The 17,108-nt window shown below is 38.3% G+C and overlaps 1 protein-coding gene across 4 annotated transcripts in view; it reads right to left on the bottom strand.

Annotated features, from left to right (window-relative positions):
* Nucleotides 1–3,415: 3,415 nt before the first annotated feature.
* The window catches only part of ints8 (integrator complex subunit 8), a 101,053-nt gene continuing 87,360 nt past the window's right edge, over nucleotides 3,416–17,108 (bottom strand). For all 4 annotated transcript variants that reach the window (XM_077222539.1, XM_077222538.1, XM_077222537.1 and 1 more), the window contains 6 exons: nucleotides 4,696–4,799; nucleotides 4,509–4,559; nucleotides 4,357–4,430; nucleotides 4,205–4,269; nucleotides 3,990–4,033; nucleotides 3,416–3,781 (listed from right to left, as the gene is read on the bottom strand). In XM_077222539.1, coding sequence (XP_077078654.1) covers nucleotides 3,665–3,781; nucleotides 3,990–4,033; nucleotides 4,205–4,269; nucleotides 4,357–4,430; nucleotides 4,509–4,559; nucleotides 4,696–4,799 — 455 coding nt within the window. In that variant the 3' untranslated portion in view covers nucleotides 3,416–3,664. The remainder of the gene's footprint in view (nucleotides 3,782–3,989; nucleotides 4,034–4,204; nucleotides 4,270–4,356; nucleotides 4,431–4,508; nucleotides 4,560–4,695; nucleotides 4,800–17,108) is intronic.

Here is a 17,108-nt window from a genome sequence, read left to right on the forward strand (position 1 = left end):
GACTGCCTAGCCAGTTTTGTGTGTGTGTGTGTGTGTGTGTGTGTGTGTGTAAACCATACTCCCTTACAAAAGTTTAGTTTTCACTTTATTTTGATGGTCCCTTTAATATATTCTGTTGTCTGTATGTAACATTGCACCTACATGTATACTAACTCTCATTAAAGTATGAGTAGAGTTTTTGGCCAAATCCACACGAAGCCAGAGCTTTCCCTATCCAATGTTTTTTTTTTCCTCATTCTAAAAAAAATTCCGTACACACGAAACCACTGAAACCGACTCAAACCGATGTAGTACAAAATAGGGATGAGTCACGATATTCGATTTGTTAGCAGACACAAAGTTTGCCACAAAGAACCGGCAAATGTAGCCTAATCATTAGGAATGTGTAAAATATAGCAAGGAGACATTTTAATTGTTTATTAATAAACTAGTGTTTTCTGTGTGTCTCGGCTGCAAAAATGTTGACGATGCTGACTCGCCTCCTTTGCAGTATTGTGAACGTGCCTATAGAGAGAAATGCACACTTCATAAGGATTACATAAGACAGTTGTCTTTTTCTTTTCGTTTTGAATTGTTTTGTTTAAAAGTAGACATTTCAAGCTTTCTATAGATATATTTCTGAGTTTCTGTTCATTTATGAGTTCACGTGCAATGCAAGTTGTATCATGCCGGCGCTTCCATGTCCTGCTTATATTGTCTGCTATATTTGCTTCTTATTTATTAAATCCAGGCAATTGGTTGATGGAACATTGATTAAAATTAAGATACAATTTATACAGAACAAAATTTACTTTAAAGAAAGGCTTTATACAAAACAAAACTTAATGAAGTGGTCAAAATTATGTCTCTCGATATTGCGCATCTTATTGCGCATCTCGGGTGGTTGGGCAGATATTGTGTTTTGCGGTAGGTGGTATGCCATACGGAACCGTTGCCACTGAAACTGCATATTAACGCACCAGTGGGGCTCGACAGCCTTAGTCAAGCGGGTTGGCGCGTATGGTTGGGTTGCGGAGAGATTGTGGTTAGTTCTCAGCAGCAAGAGGGAAGTAGAGGTCAGTAAGCTGGGCTGAGTTAAGTGGGGGACGGAGGGGGGTGACTCTGGGACGCCAGAGTCACTGTCGAGCCCTCTTGAGGTGTCGTGGGCTAGTCGACGAAACACTGAGGACGGAAGGTGCCCACTTGAAGACCCTAGAGATGTTCCCTACTCCGCTCAATCCAGAGGGTTGTTATGGGGGGACCGCACTGTGGTTGCAGCCGTTGTGTGTGCTGACACGCAAATACACTATTAACACCAGACAGAAGAAGATTCACGTCACCAGATGGAAAGAAGCGTAAATGGATGGAGAAGCATAGGTTACTGTAAAGCTACGTCTTAGTTGGTGCTTATCTTGGCGAAAGCCGAGTACAAATCAGCATGAAGTTTTAACATCTACTCTCGTGTAATGGAAATCATGCTGTTCACTTTTCATATAATCAACATAGATGAAATGGAAAAAATAACATTATTTTAACATAAATATACAGGTCCTTCTCAAAAAATTAGCATATTGTGATAAAGTTCATTATTTTCCATAATGTAATGATAAAAATTAAACTTTCATATATTTTAGATTCATTGCACAGATTCATTGTTTAGAGTTAATTAGTTGATTCAGATGATTAGGTTAATAGCTCGTTTAGAGACCCTTTTCATGATATGCAATTTTTTTGAGATAGGAACTTTGGGTTTTCATGAGCTGTATGCCAAAATCATCAGTATTTAAACAATAAAATACCTGAAATATTTCAGTTGGTGTGCAATTAATCTAAAATATATGAAAGTTTAATTTTTATCATTACATTATGGAAAATAATTAACTTTATCACAATATGCTAATTTTTTGAGAAGGACCTGTACAACTTAACGTCGTAACCTTTAATGGCTACAACACGTAGGCCTACAGTACAGAGAAATTTAATGTCGGAGCAAACGCCGTGTTACTGGTGAGCATGTGTGGGGGTGCGTTTTTTGAATAATAATCAAATAATTCCCAGCAATCGTCGAATATTATTTTTGCTTGAAATGCCCATCCCTACAAAATACAAAGCATCATAGCATAAGAAAGAATTATAAATAAATACAGAAGTAGAATAAAGAAATAAAATAAAAATACATTAAAGTAGGCCTATATAATAAATAAAAAAATAAAAGAGGCTCAGTATTCTGAAACACGAACTCAAGCATGTAGTCGCAGTTGTTGCTGTTACTGACTTAGCGGTGTCTGACTAGTCCGACTAACAGATTTTTCCACTCTGGGACCCGGTTTAAAAAAATAGTGGTTTCAGTCTCCCAAAAAGCTGGATCCGTCTGGACGAAACGCCGATACGATAAAAATGTTTTATGTATACAGCTAAACGCGTCTTCGCGTGAACAGGGCCTTAGTAGACTGGTAGGGTTAGAATAAGTTGACATGTAGTTGCAAAGTTAGTCAGTATAGTGACTATTGATACTCTAAAGAGAGTTATTTGACATGTAGTTGCAAAGTTACTTATAAAGCAACAGAATGATCAAAAGGGACCATTAAAATAGTGTTACTGAAGTTTATTAAAGTGAGCTGATAGCAGGCTATTTTAAACTAAAAATAAGAACAAATGTCCTCGAGGCAGCATGAAGAACTGTCCTAATCGTCCTTACAAATTTTTCATCAAGTGTGGTTTCTCGAGAAAGAAATCGCAGCTCATAAGCAAACTATAGACGTTGCTGAGACATAACATGTCACATCGATGTCACGTGTCTTTACGGGTTGTGTGAACACACTCTCTGATTCCGGAAAATCACTGGCAGTGTGATTGAACCGAAGTCCAATGAACACGGGTCAAATCCCAGGTCATTTTATCCATGTATTTTCCGGAATCTCTGTGTGAAAGGGGCTTCTGTCTGTGTGACAGAATAATTGTGGGGAAAAAACCCCAGACAGAAATAATCTTTAAAAGTACGGTTGTACGCGTTATGTACTCAGTTCACACGAAAAGGAGATGAAAAAAATATATATAATTGAATCAGTAAACGTATAGGCTATTAATACCTGACAAAATTAGTAGGGTGGGAAAGTAACTGCATTGCCTTAAATTTAAATATAAATTATGAATAGGAACTGTAGGCTACTGTTAGAGTTTAGGGCTAGAATAGTGTAATTCGTTGGTTATTAAAAAAAAGAATTTTTAAGTAGTTTACTTTGGATTAGAAACAGCTAGGCTACAATCCCCCCCAAAAAGGTTCTGCAGTGGTTCAAATTGAAATGCTGACTAGTAACTGATTGTAGATATCTTTAAATTCTTCATTTTTGTCTCTTTCTCTAGGTGTGTGAAGTGAAAATCTATGAATGTTGAAATAAAATGTCAAAAAAAGAAGCTATGCGGTCTCCCCCTGAAGTTTACTGTCAAAACAAAAGCTTATTTATTCAAAAGGCATTACATTGTGCACAGGATTGTTATAAACACAAAATGGGATACATAGTATTTGTAAAAAAAAAAAAAAATAGTAAAAGAAATTCATACACTACTACGTATTTGTATATAAACGTAGGAGACATCTTATTTAGGAAAAGCTTAGCCATATTTATTTGAAATTGATTTTGATTTTTCAGTATAAAAAAGAAACATACATTCTTTTGGATTGAATTTAAAAGTAGAGTTTAGCCATGGCCTGTAGGAATTTCTTCTTTCTTTTTTGTGCTGCGAGCTGCAGGACTTCCTCTGGATTACTGGAGTTTAACTCCGTCTGTCCGATGGCCTTGATCTGTGTTCACAAATTTACCATTATCATATTTATGCAGTGAGTGAATTAGTTTCTTTTGTGATCGCCAAATGTTACTACAAAAGCTACTTCTGTACAAATCTTGCATTAAAACTCCACTGAAATTATACATATTTCTAGGTATTAACATTTCTACACTATCTGCAATAAATGTAATTCTTGAATCAATAGAGAAAACAAATCAGCTTACTGCAACTTGTCTTTTGTCACCCTCTCCTCGTTTTTGGTGAATGTCTGAGGGCAAATGTTACGGTTTAACAACGGCTAAAATATCAGACATGCTGGAAAAAAAAGGTTATTTAAATTTTGTATTAATAAATTTGCAGATGTAGAGCTCAAAACTGATAACTCCTGACTACAGATTGTTGTTGGTCTGAAAATGGAGTGTTCTTTAAAAAAGGATACATGTCAGATATTCCAGAATCGTCACATCCCAAATGTAGTCATAGAACGAATCCATAGAGTCATGACTGATGGAAAGAGGGGTGGGGTAGAGAGAGAATTAAACTTCTGAATTATTTTGTAGGGTACTGATACAGTATGCGTTGTAATTTCACCTGTTTTGCTCTTGTAGAGCTTTGAATGCAGTCATGTAGTCCACTTCCCTCAGAAACTGGCAGAGAACAGCTACCTGCAAAGTGTACAGAATCAAATCATGAATTAGCTAGTACTATCATCTGAAACGAGACGGTTCATGACGGCTTGTTACCTGAGTGTGACAGTTCAAAAACGAACAACACTTGATCATTCTCTTCAGAACCTGCAAAGACATTCAACACGTGTCAGTCCTGACAATAATTCAGTCACATCTTTAGACAGCATTGTATTACCAAGACAAAAGTAGAAATAATTGTTTTTATTATTTGTTAATAACGGCGTTCATAAATTTGCAGGACCTGGTCAGTGTAGACATCAGGAGGAACTGATTTAGTGAAGTAATCTGAGCACACAGTCCCTGCCTGCAGGTAATAATGCATCGCTGCAGAATACTGGTTGGTCACTGAAAAAACAATGGAAGAATATAAAATTAAATAAAAAATGAACAAGTAAAAACTCTGCATAAATTATAGAGGGTATGCATTGACTTCACTTTCCCACCGGAACGTCCCCTCGGACTGAGAGGCAAAAGAGCTGCTGCGTGACTGGATTCAATTGGGGAAACTACGAAAACGTGAGTAAAACAAATGATTATCAGTTTAAACTGAAGGTCCTTACAACTTACCAAAGATCCAATGATCCATGGATATTGACATGCAGCCAGGAATCGTGTTTCCTGACATTTATGCGTGTCTGTTTTCTACTTTTCGATATACATAAAGCAAATCTGCCAGTGAACGCTTTATATAAATACAATATAGGTAGGTCTAAATCAAGGTGATTACTTCTATCAATGTTATACATCTCATCATATCATCCAGACCAAAAACTTGTATAGTTTTTTCTGTCAGTGTTTAATTAAAAACATTTAGAATATAAGATGGTAAATATTTAATTGAGTTGTCAAAAAATGTATATGATACAAAATATATACAAATGGGAAAGTGTGTCCAAACTTTTGACTGGTTTTGTACTATAATACTGTATACACAAAAATAATATTGCTACTGTATTATAATATACACATACATAATATCGGCCGATAAATCGTTATAGAATACAGTATACATAAACAGAATATATATATATATATACACATAAACAGAATATATATATATATACACATAAACAGAATAAATATATATATATATATATATATATATAAAAACAAATTTTTTGCAATGATCACTCAAATGTTGTGATCAAACACTTGTGTGACAAAGATGTGTAATGGATGCAGGGTGAATGATAGAATGAGAATGATACATTTGAGCAGTAACCAAACTAGTTTGCATTGCATGTTCTATTCTAAATTATATTCTAAATACTGTGGCATAATCTTCACTAATGACTTTGTCTTTTTATTTAGTCACGTTATATATAAAAAATAACTTGTATCAATAAATATATCAAAAGTGTCACTGGCAAAACCTTGTTATCTTCTATTACCAGTGAAGGAAGGAAGTACTTAGATCTTTTACTAAATTAGTAGTTAGCAAAATGTACTAAACTTGAAACTACTCATTATGCAAAATGGCCCTATATAAAGTGTTATAATTATATAAATTATTGGAATATTGCTTGATGTTGTAACGTAGCGTTAAAGGCAGAATGGCCTTTAACACTGTCTCTACACCGGACGCGTTGCAACAGCTGTTTATCCTGGACGCAGCAAAGCGCTCGTTACAAAGCAGAATGAGGCATCAGTTTACTGTGGGAGTTTTGTTGTGTCACGCCACACCCAGTGTGAACAACATCACTGATGATAATGGGTTCAACTGTCTTTTGTAACATCGCTCTGCCTGCGTCCGTTGTCTTGGTCAGGCAGGAGCAGACAAGCAGTCTTAAAGGTAAGTTGCTAACTAGTTAGCAGTGTGGTGGAGTCTGTTGAATAGTGATTTAACGCTACGTTGTCACCAGATGAGACAATATAAATTAAATAAACAATGTCCTTTTACTTTCACAATGAGCTTATCATACTCGTTTGCTACATTAGCTAGCTAGCCATGTTTCATAACTTGTCAGTGGAGTTGAAGCTAATGTGTGCATGCATCTTACATCGTTATGTGAAGAAACCTTATTACTGAAGTGAAAGGGTTTGCTGGTGTCACTACAGTGACCTGGGTCGCTTGTAGCAGACAATGAAGCAAACAATGGCAAACCACCTCTACTGGACAAACTACATAGTTACACAATTTACAAGCATTTTATCCGCGTTATACTGTATGTTCTGTAAAAAAAAGAGTTCATATCGGCGGCATATATACGCCGATACCGATATATCTGCGACAGTCTCATATCGGCCGATAATATCGGCAGACCGATATATCGGTCGGGCTCTAATGATAACTGCAAATCCACCTTTTGCTGCCTGGAGTCCAGTTGTTTCTGTGAATTGCAGCGATCCATTTGTCCTTTGTTCTGTATCTTTCATCAGACTGTAAACATATACCTCAGATTTCTTGTCAAATCTAGTTGTACAGTCAATCGCAAAGCTCTTTCTCGCTTTAGATGCATTTTGTATGTTTTTCGCGGCATGCATTCACGCTGAAAATAACTGCTGCCGTCTTTTTGCCACTCAGTGGACGTCACCGCAGTCACTCAAGCCGACGGTGACGTCATGCGCATACCCTCTACTGTAGTCTACTCATGGATAAGTTTCAAAATGCTTTATCTGCATTTATATACCTGTTCTGGCCAAAACCTATCAACAAGTAGTGTATTAATCATTCTTTTAGCATTAATGCCTATTTAATACTGAATTTTCAGCATGAAAACCTATTTGAAAAAAAGAAAAGAAAATTGTATGCTTTGTATAAAAAGATTACCAAACAATGCATCACAATGAACTCACCTCTATGAAATATCAGGCATCTGACATTAGGCTAAGAGTTTCAAATTGTTTGGATGTGAAAATCATTTCAGGTATACAAACTTCATTTGAGTATTATGTATTATGAGACTTCAGCATCAATCTTAGTGTTAATAGTTAAATATTTTATGTTTTTAATCACACCAGACATGGAAGTATCATGTCATGACTTTCAATTTACTTTTAAGTTAAACGGCTTAGTGCTTAGAAGTGGGGCAGTTAAGCTAAACTTCTTAAACCCTGCTGTTTATATACATAATTTAACCATGGCAGTGATGCATATCACCAAATTGTAGTAACAATTGTATCCACTGTGATGGATTTTTAATAGATAGGATAGTAAACTATCTTTTAAACTAACTATAAAACATCTAAACCTTACTTCCCTTTTCCAGGCCTAACATTCTAACACTTGAACAAAATGTACCAAAATACTCTCTAAATATTGTTGTCCATGGAAAATGCTGACCATGACAATATCAAAAATATACTGTCTAGAATAGTCTCATGACATATTGAGTAATCAACTGAACTCTTAACCCTTTTCTCTATTATTTTTTCTGATGATTCGAGATCATTGATCATGATTCACCAGTAACAGAGGCTGCTTTTACACAAATTGAACAAATCATATGGAAAGTAGGTGACATGAGTTAAGTCATGAGTTAGTCACGATTATCTTATTGTTGTGTCTGTCTTTATCCTATAAAACCTGATGTATTCTTTTTCAAGAGATACTCTCTGAAAAATGCTCGAGAACTCTCCGAAAAATGCTCGAGATCTCTCCCGGTCGCCTCTACATATCCCTTCGAGGGCCCAGTCTCATCCGATCCCCGTTGGATTCTGACTTTAGTTCTACTATAAGACTTGGGCTTCTCAGCTCCAGACGATAGTCAGAGCGAAGTCATCAGCTAATGATCAGCTATCGTCTGGAGCTGACAGAGTAGATTCAAGTCTCTATCGTCTTCCGACGGGGGAAGAACCGATAGTGAAATAACCTAAACAGTCTAAACAGAGTCGAGAGCTTTTTTCTTATCCGTGCAAAAGAGACTGAAAATACTCTGTTGATTTTGATTTTACATATAAAGGCTGATTTATACTTCTGCGTCGGACCTACGTTGGAGCCTACGCTATACACTACGCGTTGGTTTTCATCAATACTTCTGCGTCGTTGTCCGCGTTGGCGTGGAATTACACATGCGGAGGGAGCATGTGAAACCCGAGGGAGGGAAAACAGCCCTCTTGCTGATGTAATATTGTATGATAACAACATAAATATATAAAATACGAAAACTTTATACGTCTATTAGGTAACATACCTATAACTGCACTGACACATCACGCAGTGAAAGCAAGCATGAGAGACAAATGCGATGTCAGCTCGCAGTGCGCCCTCATACATCATAGTTAATGTAAAACAATGATTACAATATCATAATAGACAATACACATCGCACACCACTACGCACATAAAGAATGAACTTACAATTGAACTGAAATTAACCAGCTTTCTTCTCCTCTCCTGCTGTTTCGCGTGCAGGAGACAGACGTAATGCTGCCGCAAATGTGACGCGAAATGTCACGTGAACGAGCAAATACACAAAGAACGAATAAAAAATAAAAAAGGAAGCTAATTAGATAGTTTTAATATGTAAAACATTTAGATATGTATAAGTCAAATTGCCATAGAAAATGTAAGACCATTCATAAGTAAAAATAAGACTTTAAGACTTTTTATGGCCTTAAATTTTTAAAATCTAATTTAAGACTTTTTACGGACCCGCAGACACCCTGGTATATTGAATTATCAATCAAGATGTTATTATACAGGTGAAACTCAAAAATGTTTAATATCGTGCATAAGTTCATTTATTTCAGTAATTCAACTTAAAAGGTGAAACTAATATATTATATAGACTTATTACATGCAAAGTGAGACATTTCAAGGCTTTATTTGTAATAATTTTGATTATTTTGGCTTACAGCTTATGAAAACCCCAAAATCTCAGAAAATTTGAATATTACATGAAATCAATAAAAAAAAAAAAGGATTTTAAATACAGTGATGTCGGGCCTCTGAAAAGAATAATCATGCATATGTACTCAGTACTTGTTTTGGGCCCCTTTTGCATGAATTACTGCCTCAATGCAGCGTGGCAGGAATGCTATCAGCCTGTGGCACTGCTGAGGTGTTATGGAAGACCAGGATGCTTCAATAGTGGCCTTCAGCTCTTCTGCATTGTTCGATATCATGTCTTTCATCTCTCTCTTGGCAATACTCCATAGATTCTCCATAGGGTTCAGGTCAGGCGAGTTTGCTGGTCAATAAAGCCCAGTAATCCCATGGTCATTGAACCAGGTTTTGGTATTTTTGAAATACACACTTTGATGTACATCACCTTCTTCTAGAATGCAGTGTGGATGTGTTATAGCTATCTGAGCATTAATGAAGGTATAACCACGCTAGAAACACCCGTAAATCAACTAAGAGCCACTTTCCCTCTCAAACATGCCACCTTTCTGATTGGTCGAGTTCAACCCTTAGGGGAGGATCTTTTCCAGGCTTTTTTAGAGACAGTCCACATGTGACCTGCCTCTCTTAGTTCTTTCATCCAGCCGCAACACTGTTCTGGTGATACTGGGGAACCCCCTCCCCCTCCACAGGGGCCCCAGGGCCCAGCAGGCCTCAATCCAACCAGATATGGGCTTAGGCAGGAGAGAGAAGACTCTCTCACAAAGAACCAAGGACAATCTCAGGAGTTTTGGAACAAAGACTCCAACCAACAACGACTCCAATCAACCACTCTGCCGACTTCCTCATTTCTCCTGGGTGCTCGGCGTGGCCTCAACAGGGCCTCAGGCCTTGAACAAACCAGCCATGCTTTCCTGGAGAAATAGATCTCTCAACCAACTTCCACTTGACACTGCCGGAACCATCAACGACATATATTTTCAACAACTTCAAGAAATGTTCCCACTACAAATGCAAGTATTCAATTCAATGAAATGTGAAAATGAAATTCTGATGGTTCTTCTCATAGTCCCTTTTTCCAGTTTCCAATTTAATCCTATCACTAACCTATTTCTGTATATATGTGTGTTTAGTTTATTTATGTTTATGATTTAGGTAATAAAAATTATGCACTTTATGTATTTGGTTCTGATTCGCTTGCAATACGAAGTCCCTTTACGTTTTTTGTTCTTGCTACATGCTCAAAACGCTGTACATGCTAAGAAATAGTTATTCTTCTGTGGCCAGGGAAGATACCCTTTTCTTAGAATAAATTAATAATGAAAAGAGTTTGTTGGACGAACTGATTAATTGATTGTAATATTAATTTAGCAATGTCAAGTTAATCCAATTAACTGATCCAAATATTCATAATTAATCATAAGTTATTATTGATTATTAATATTTCATATAGCTAGGCTCCTTATATATATGGTGGAGAATTTTAAGGCATCGTATTAAACATTGTATCCAAGCAGACAGTAATCAATCATATGTTGTCCCATAAGTTTTTATTAACATCTCATACATGCACTTACAAGTTTTAATAAATCAGCAAAACTATAGCTTGAATGGCAGAAAGTTCGACAAATGCTATAATGCATATTTAAATCGTACGATATGAAACTCCTGATATTAGCGAAGAAAGAATTTCAGATATAAATCGAGCATAAGCCTTCTCTGACGAAGAAATCTCAGATTAGCCGCGCGTATAAATGGTACCAGAAAAAATTTACCTGATATGGACGAAGAAATCTCAATTTTCAGCATTTTTGAATGTGATCTGAGCGATGTTCCTCAATCACCGATTAAGGCCTTATTATTCGTTACGTCATTGTATTCATACTAAACCGCTGAAGCGTTCATATCAAACAATCGCGTCGGATTAGTGGTATAAATTCTAGCCCAGCTAACTAGTAATTTGCCATTGTCTGTGAAAGAACGGTGCTGTTTTGATTTGTTAAAAAGAGTCACTCGCACGCAACGTCGTGTCAAAGTGAGAGACTCAGTGCAAACTATCAGCACAGCTTGTCAGCTGCTCCGGCCGATCTTTGTTGTTGCTTGGCATTGTGTTGAAATGCGTGCAGGCATTTCTATTTAGTATTTATCAGAGAACAGCACCAATCTCACAGACCCTCGTGTAAACAAGTGATTGTTGTAGCCAAAGTTAGCTCCCTCAATCCTAACTTACAAGCATACAAGTAAAACCCTCTACCTCGAGTGATAGTTTAGCGCCGCCTAAAACTTGGAAACGCTAGAGGGTAAAGTGTAACCTTTAAACCAAAGACTTTAGCTTTGGGCCAGTGGCCCTTGCGAACCAAGGGATAGCTGGGTGATTTGAACACGAGTAATGAGAGTCAAAGCTCCTCGAAGCTTTGAATCAAATGAGTCAACTGCGTCACAAATGATTCTAGGTTTTGAAACGCCCTCACTGGCGACCCCTTCTGGTCAGAACAGTGTAAGTGTAGTGAAAACTCAAATCAATGAAACACCTTTTAACCAAATCGCAAAGGTTTTATCAAAAGGTGTAAGCAGGTAGTGGCAATCCGCGAACTACCTAATACCTTTTAATTTGAGGTGTCTTTAAAGGCACAGTATCTTAGTAAACTGTAGGGTTCGTTTTATGAAAGCTTGGTCAATCAGATCGTTTATCAAATGCGTCATTAAATGTGTACGAATCTATAAAGTGATACGAGATCACATAAAGACCAGATACACACTGGTTCACGAACTGTTGAAATTTAAAACAATTTCGAAATAGCTATGACGCGCAACGAAGCCCCGTCTACGGAAATCACGTGACCTCAGCAGTGATACACGCTCCGCACCCCTGATTTGAGAAACATGATTCACACGTTTCAGAGCTTCACGAAGCATGTCTCAAAGCTACCCATCAGTGGGTTAAACCCCTCTCTTCTCTCTCTCTCTTGCTTGACCCCCTTCCTTTTAGTTTCATTTTCAATTGAAACCCAGATACTTTGGGTTTTTATTTGTGTTTCTTTTATTTTGACTTAAGTCTAACCCTATTTTATTTTGTGTATTTACACCTGTTGAGCCTAAATAGTCCTATTCAGTTAAGAGGAATTTAATTAAATTGGGAATTTAATTAAATCATTTGCTTATTCAAGTTCCCCTCTAGTTACCAGAGCTATTTTTTTGTTATTTTTTTATTTCAATTTATTTATTTACTTTTGTTTCAGCCTGAATTCTTATATTCAGCAAAAAAAAAAAACTTAACTAAATTTGAAATTTAATTAAATTACTTGATACACTTCCCTTTCCATTTAGTTTTCTTAGAGCTATAAGGACGTTCTAACTTTACCTTTACCTTATTTTAGATCACTAGTCACTATCCTCATCTTCTCTCTCTATAGGATTACAATATCTAGCGACTGTTGTTTCCATAGCGAGTCACACAGGTCATTAATATCCTACTTCCTGTCAGTGTTTTACCCATCCTCACTCCTTAGCACCAAGCTAAGTACATGAAGTACGGCTAAACACAAATGCACAGTAGGCCCCAGACAGAACTGGAAACACTTCCCATTGTTTCTTCTTCTTCTTTTGGACTTTGAGATGTTTGATGTGTCCCTGGTAGCTTACTCTAACAGCAGCATAACCCAGAAGTGACTCCTGTTTACCTATGTCTCCTAGCAAAACCTAAATAGGTAAAACACTCCTTTCTTCCTCTTCTTTTCTGGTTTCATCCTACTGTTTAACTTTGGTTTTGCTCTATCTGTTACTCTCGTAGCACAACATGTGAGAAGAACCACCAGTATTTTTGAGTAATAGGTTGACATGTAAGAGCCCAGTCATCAGTCGATGCTGCTTAAAGCACGTCAACTAAGATACTCAAAACTTTTTTTGTTGTGTGTGCTCACCAACACTAAATTTTAGCTGCTCCAGATAGCCGTTCTCCCAGACATACAGCTCACCACCTCTGTAGAAACTTGCATCTGCCTTTGCCATTTCTCTCTCGTGTTCCCACAAGTGTGCCAGTAGGCCTCAGACACCCAGCCCTGCCACCAGGACCACCTAAAGACCCGGCAGAGCAGTGTCATGGACATCCTCCAGCCTGAAGCAGGCAACGACCTGCCACGGCAGAGGAAGGAACAGTTAGGCAACAACGAAATCAGACGTCTGACACCCAGCCTGAGCCACCAAGAGCTGACCAGCATCACCTTCTCCTTGGCCATGCTCCTGCAGGCCTCAAACAGGAGGTAAATGAACTAACGCTGCCAGCCACAGGACTCCACAGAGAATGAACCCTGCTCAACGGGAGAAGGCACAGGACAGATGCAAAGACCCTGACAGCGTGGAGCAAATGAAAGAGATCACCAGTTTTCAAGCGGCTCTGACAGCTGCTGAGCACCTGCCAACAGACGAGAGAGGAACTGGTTGAACTCAAAGAGAGAGACGCTAAAGCCATCAACGTGCAGCTAAAGTCCGAACACTGACTTAGTAATGCTGTAACATTATGGACGAACTCCATGTGGTCCAAAGAGAACTGCAACAGTCCAACCAACTGCAAATGGACCCACAAGAAAGATGTACCCTGCTGAACTTCACATCAGCAGCGTAAGCTTCCCCAGCCCTGCACAAAGGGGGGAGGAGCCAAAGCCCTTGGCTTGACACTTCACCAGTCAGTGTTAAGCAAAGAGCCGCAGCCGCAGGAGGAAAAGGATTAATTCAGACAAACCCTGAAACGACACATGAATTGACACTCAAAGATCTCGAGCGAATGGTCAGAAACGTCACTGAATTGACGTCAACTACTGTTATCCTAAAAGTGTTTATTTGATCATTCCGATCCAAATGGGACACGATATGCGATACACATTTTGATCACTAGCTGCTGGCTTGTCTAAATGCAGATAAAACGATAGCTGGAATTGACATCTCTACTTAAAATAATAATAATAAAAAAAAGGGTCTTAACCGGTATTTGTAATTTCAGCATTAAAGCGTAAGTCTGTTTGACAAAGGAATCTCATCTCAGCGGCATGTAAACCGTACTGGTATTTATTATTCTGCTTTGGTTGAAGGAATCCAAATTGCAGTATTGCTTAATCGGTTTCTGACGAAGGAATCTCAGTACAGTGTTATATACATGTAGACTTGGGTGATGCTCCCCTTTCTACAAAGTAAAAACCTTACAAATTATTGTGAGATTGATGTAATTCACCTAAATTTTGGCTGCATCTACAAGCAGAGAGCTACCTAGCTATCAAAACTGTTCATTCTCTGAAAAGTCAGTATTTATGCATGAGATGGACATAACTATATAGGTTTAGACAAGCTTTGACTTACAGTAAATCTATTTCCTTACTCTGTAAACAAATAGAATAAGTTGTGTAAAGTAAAGAGAAGAGTTCCATGAAATTTGCAAATGCCAAACCACATTTGCATTTTACTGAATGTAACATCAAGTTCTTGAAAGACTTAGAGTATAGGCGCCCCCTTTTAACCCGTTTAAACATGCATAACTCATTTAAAATGTGCAGACATTCTTTATGGACTGTTGAATTGTTCTGACATGCACTGGTTCCCATGACAACGACTTGTCACAGGAAGTGCTAACTCGTGATGTAATTTTGTAAACAAACCAGCCTAGGTGGCTAAGCTAACTTAACCTAGCGTCCATCCAGCTTAAGCTAAGCTAACCTAGCATCCATCCAGCTTAGGCTAAGCTACACAATAACTTTTACAGTTAGCGGTTAGCATAATTTACTTGAAGAATAATTTACTTGAAGCATAATTTACTAAAGAACCAAGGACAATCTCAGGAGTTTTGGAACAAAGACTCCAAACAACAACGACTCAAATCACCCACTCTTCTGACTTCCTCACTACTCCTGGGTGCTCAGCGTGGCCTCAACAGGGCCTCAGGCCTTGAACAAACCAGCCATGCGTTCCTGGAGAAAGAGAACTCTCAACCAACTTCCACTTGACACTGCCGGAACCATCAACGACTTAAATTTTCAACAACTTCAAGAATTGTTCCCACTACAAATACAAGTATTCAATTCAATGAAATGTGAAAATGAAATTCTGATGGTTCTTCTCATAGTCCCTTTTTCCAATTTCCAATTTAATCCTATGACTAACCTATTTCTGTATTTCTGTAAATATGTGTGTTTAGTTTATTTATGTTTATGATTTAGTTAATAAAAACGTATGCACTTTATGTATTTGGTTCTGATTCGCTTGCAATACGAAGTCCCTTTACGGTTTTTGTTCTTGCTACATGCTCAAAACGCTGTACATGCTAAGAAATAATTATTTTTCTGTGGCCAGGGAAGATACCCTTTCCTTAGAATAAATTAATAATCAAAAGAGTTTGTTGGACGAACTGATTAATTGATTGTAATATTAATTTAGCAATGTCAAGTTAATCCAATTAACTGACCCAAATATTCATAATTAATCATAACAATGTATTATTGATTATTAATATTTCATATAGCTAGGTTCCTTACAGAGTATTTGTTGTGTTGTATGCACAACAATGCACGATATACATATTTCAACAAAAGCAGTCAGCAGCTTGCTTGGACCAAGGATCATAGCGCAAATTTGAACTATTATGCGATATTCCATAACACATTTAAAAATATATCGATATATATTTTTTATATCGATATATAGCCCAGCCCTACTGGTGGCCTAACGGCGATGTTCTTGTCAACTGACAACGATACCACGGTAGCACGAGAGCGACTGAGGAACGAAATTGAGCAGATGAACAAGCTGTACGCAAATACGTCCTTGTTGTTAACGTTACACATCAGCCTGTTATGTCCTCATATCCTCTCCTTTTCACTCCGACAGCTCTTGACCCGGAATTCCGGATTTATCTGGAAAAATCACATGCCTGGTCAATGATGGTTTTCTGCACAAGTGTCAGGTCAGCAGTCTTCCCCATGATTGTGAATTCCACTGAACCAGACTGAGAGACCATTTAAAGGCTCAGGAACCCTTTTTTTGAATTTGGGGTTTTCATAAGCTGTAAGCCATAATCATCAAAATTATAACAAAGGCTTGAAATATCTCACTTTGCATGTAATGAGTCTATATAATATATTAGTTCTCTTACGAGAGGTTCTCTCGTATTGCGTAAGTTGCTTACGCTACGGGTAAAGTCATCTTTTCTCGAGATATTGAAGCAAAAAATTATCCTTAATTTTCCATTTATTGATAACGCAGTGCAGCAGCCAGCAGACCTAGAGCAGGCTATCTTGCACGCTCATTGGCTGCCCTGCGGCAACTGCTGCAGCCTACCACTGAGCCTCGCGCGTGACTTCGCGCCCTCTACGCGTTACAGCCCGCCAAAATGGGGGTGGCTTAGCGTATAAAAGTCAGGCTCGGAGGCTGCGTCTCTACATCGCTGGACTCTGGGAGAAGCCGTCCGTCATTGAAACCAGCGACCAGCATGCTGAGGAAAGCGCCTGAAGAAGCAGGTTTTCTTCGCCACCTTCAGCCTTTCGTTGGCTGCTACGCCATCCGGCGTCGAGTGTCCTTTTGCCTTCGAGTAAGTAGTTTTGCCTTCTGTGATTGTTCGCCGCCACAACACTCACTCTCTCTAAGAGAGTGCGAGACGTTTTTATTAAAATGCCTCGCCTTTCCTGTGGCTCGTGCAGAGCCCCGCTCAGCAAGGCCTCAAGGCCCCGACTCAAGGCCTTCACCACGGACGCTGTTACTCTGCCCTCTGGATCACGCAAGAAGAAGCGCCGTTCACAGAGGATACTGGAGCCTGAGGTCACACTGAAGTGCTCGCCGGATTGCATCCCGCCAGCCCCCCTCCCGGACGTGAAGCTGCCGGCTTCGGC

The sequence above is a fragment of the Siphateles boraxobius genome, unplaced genomic scaffold, assembly GCF_051911475.1.
Source record: "Siphateles boraxobius isolate OS27281-9 unplaced genomic scaffold, OSU_SipBor_1 89, whole genome shotgun sequence".
NCBI lineage: Eukaryota > Metazoa > Chordata > Actinopteri > Cypriniformes > Leuciscidae > Siphateles > Siphateles boraxobius.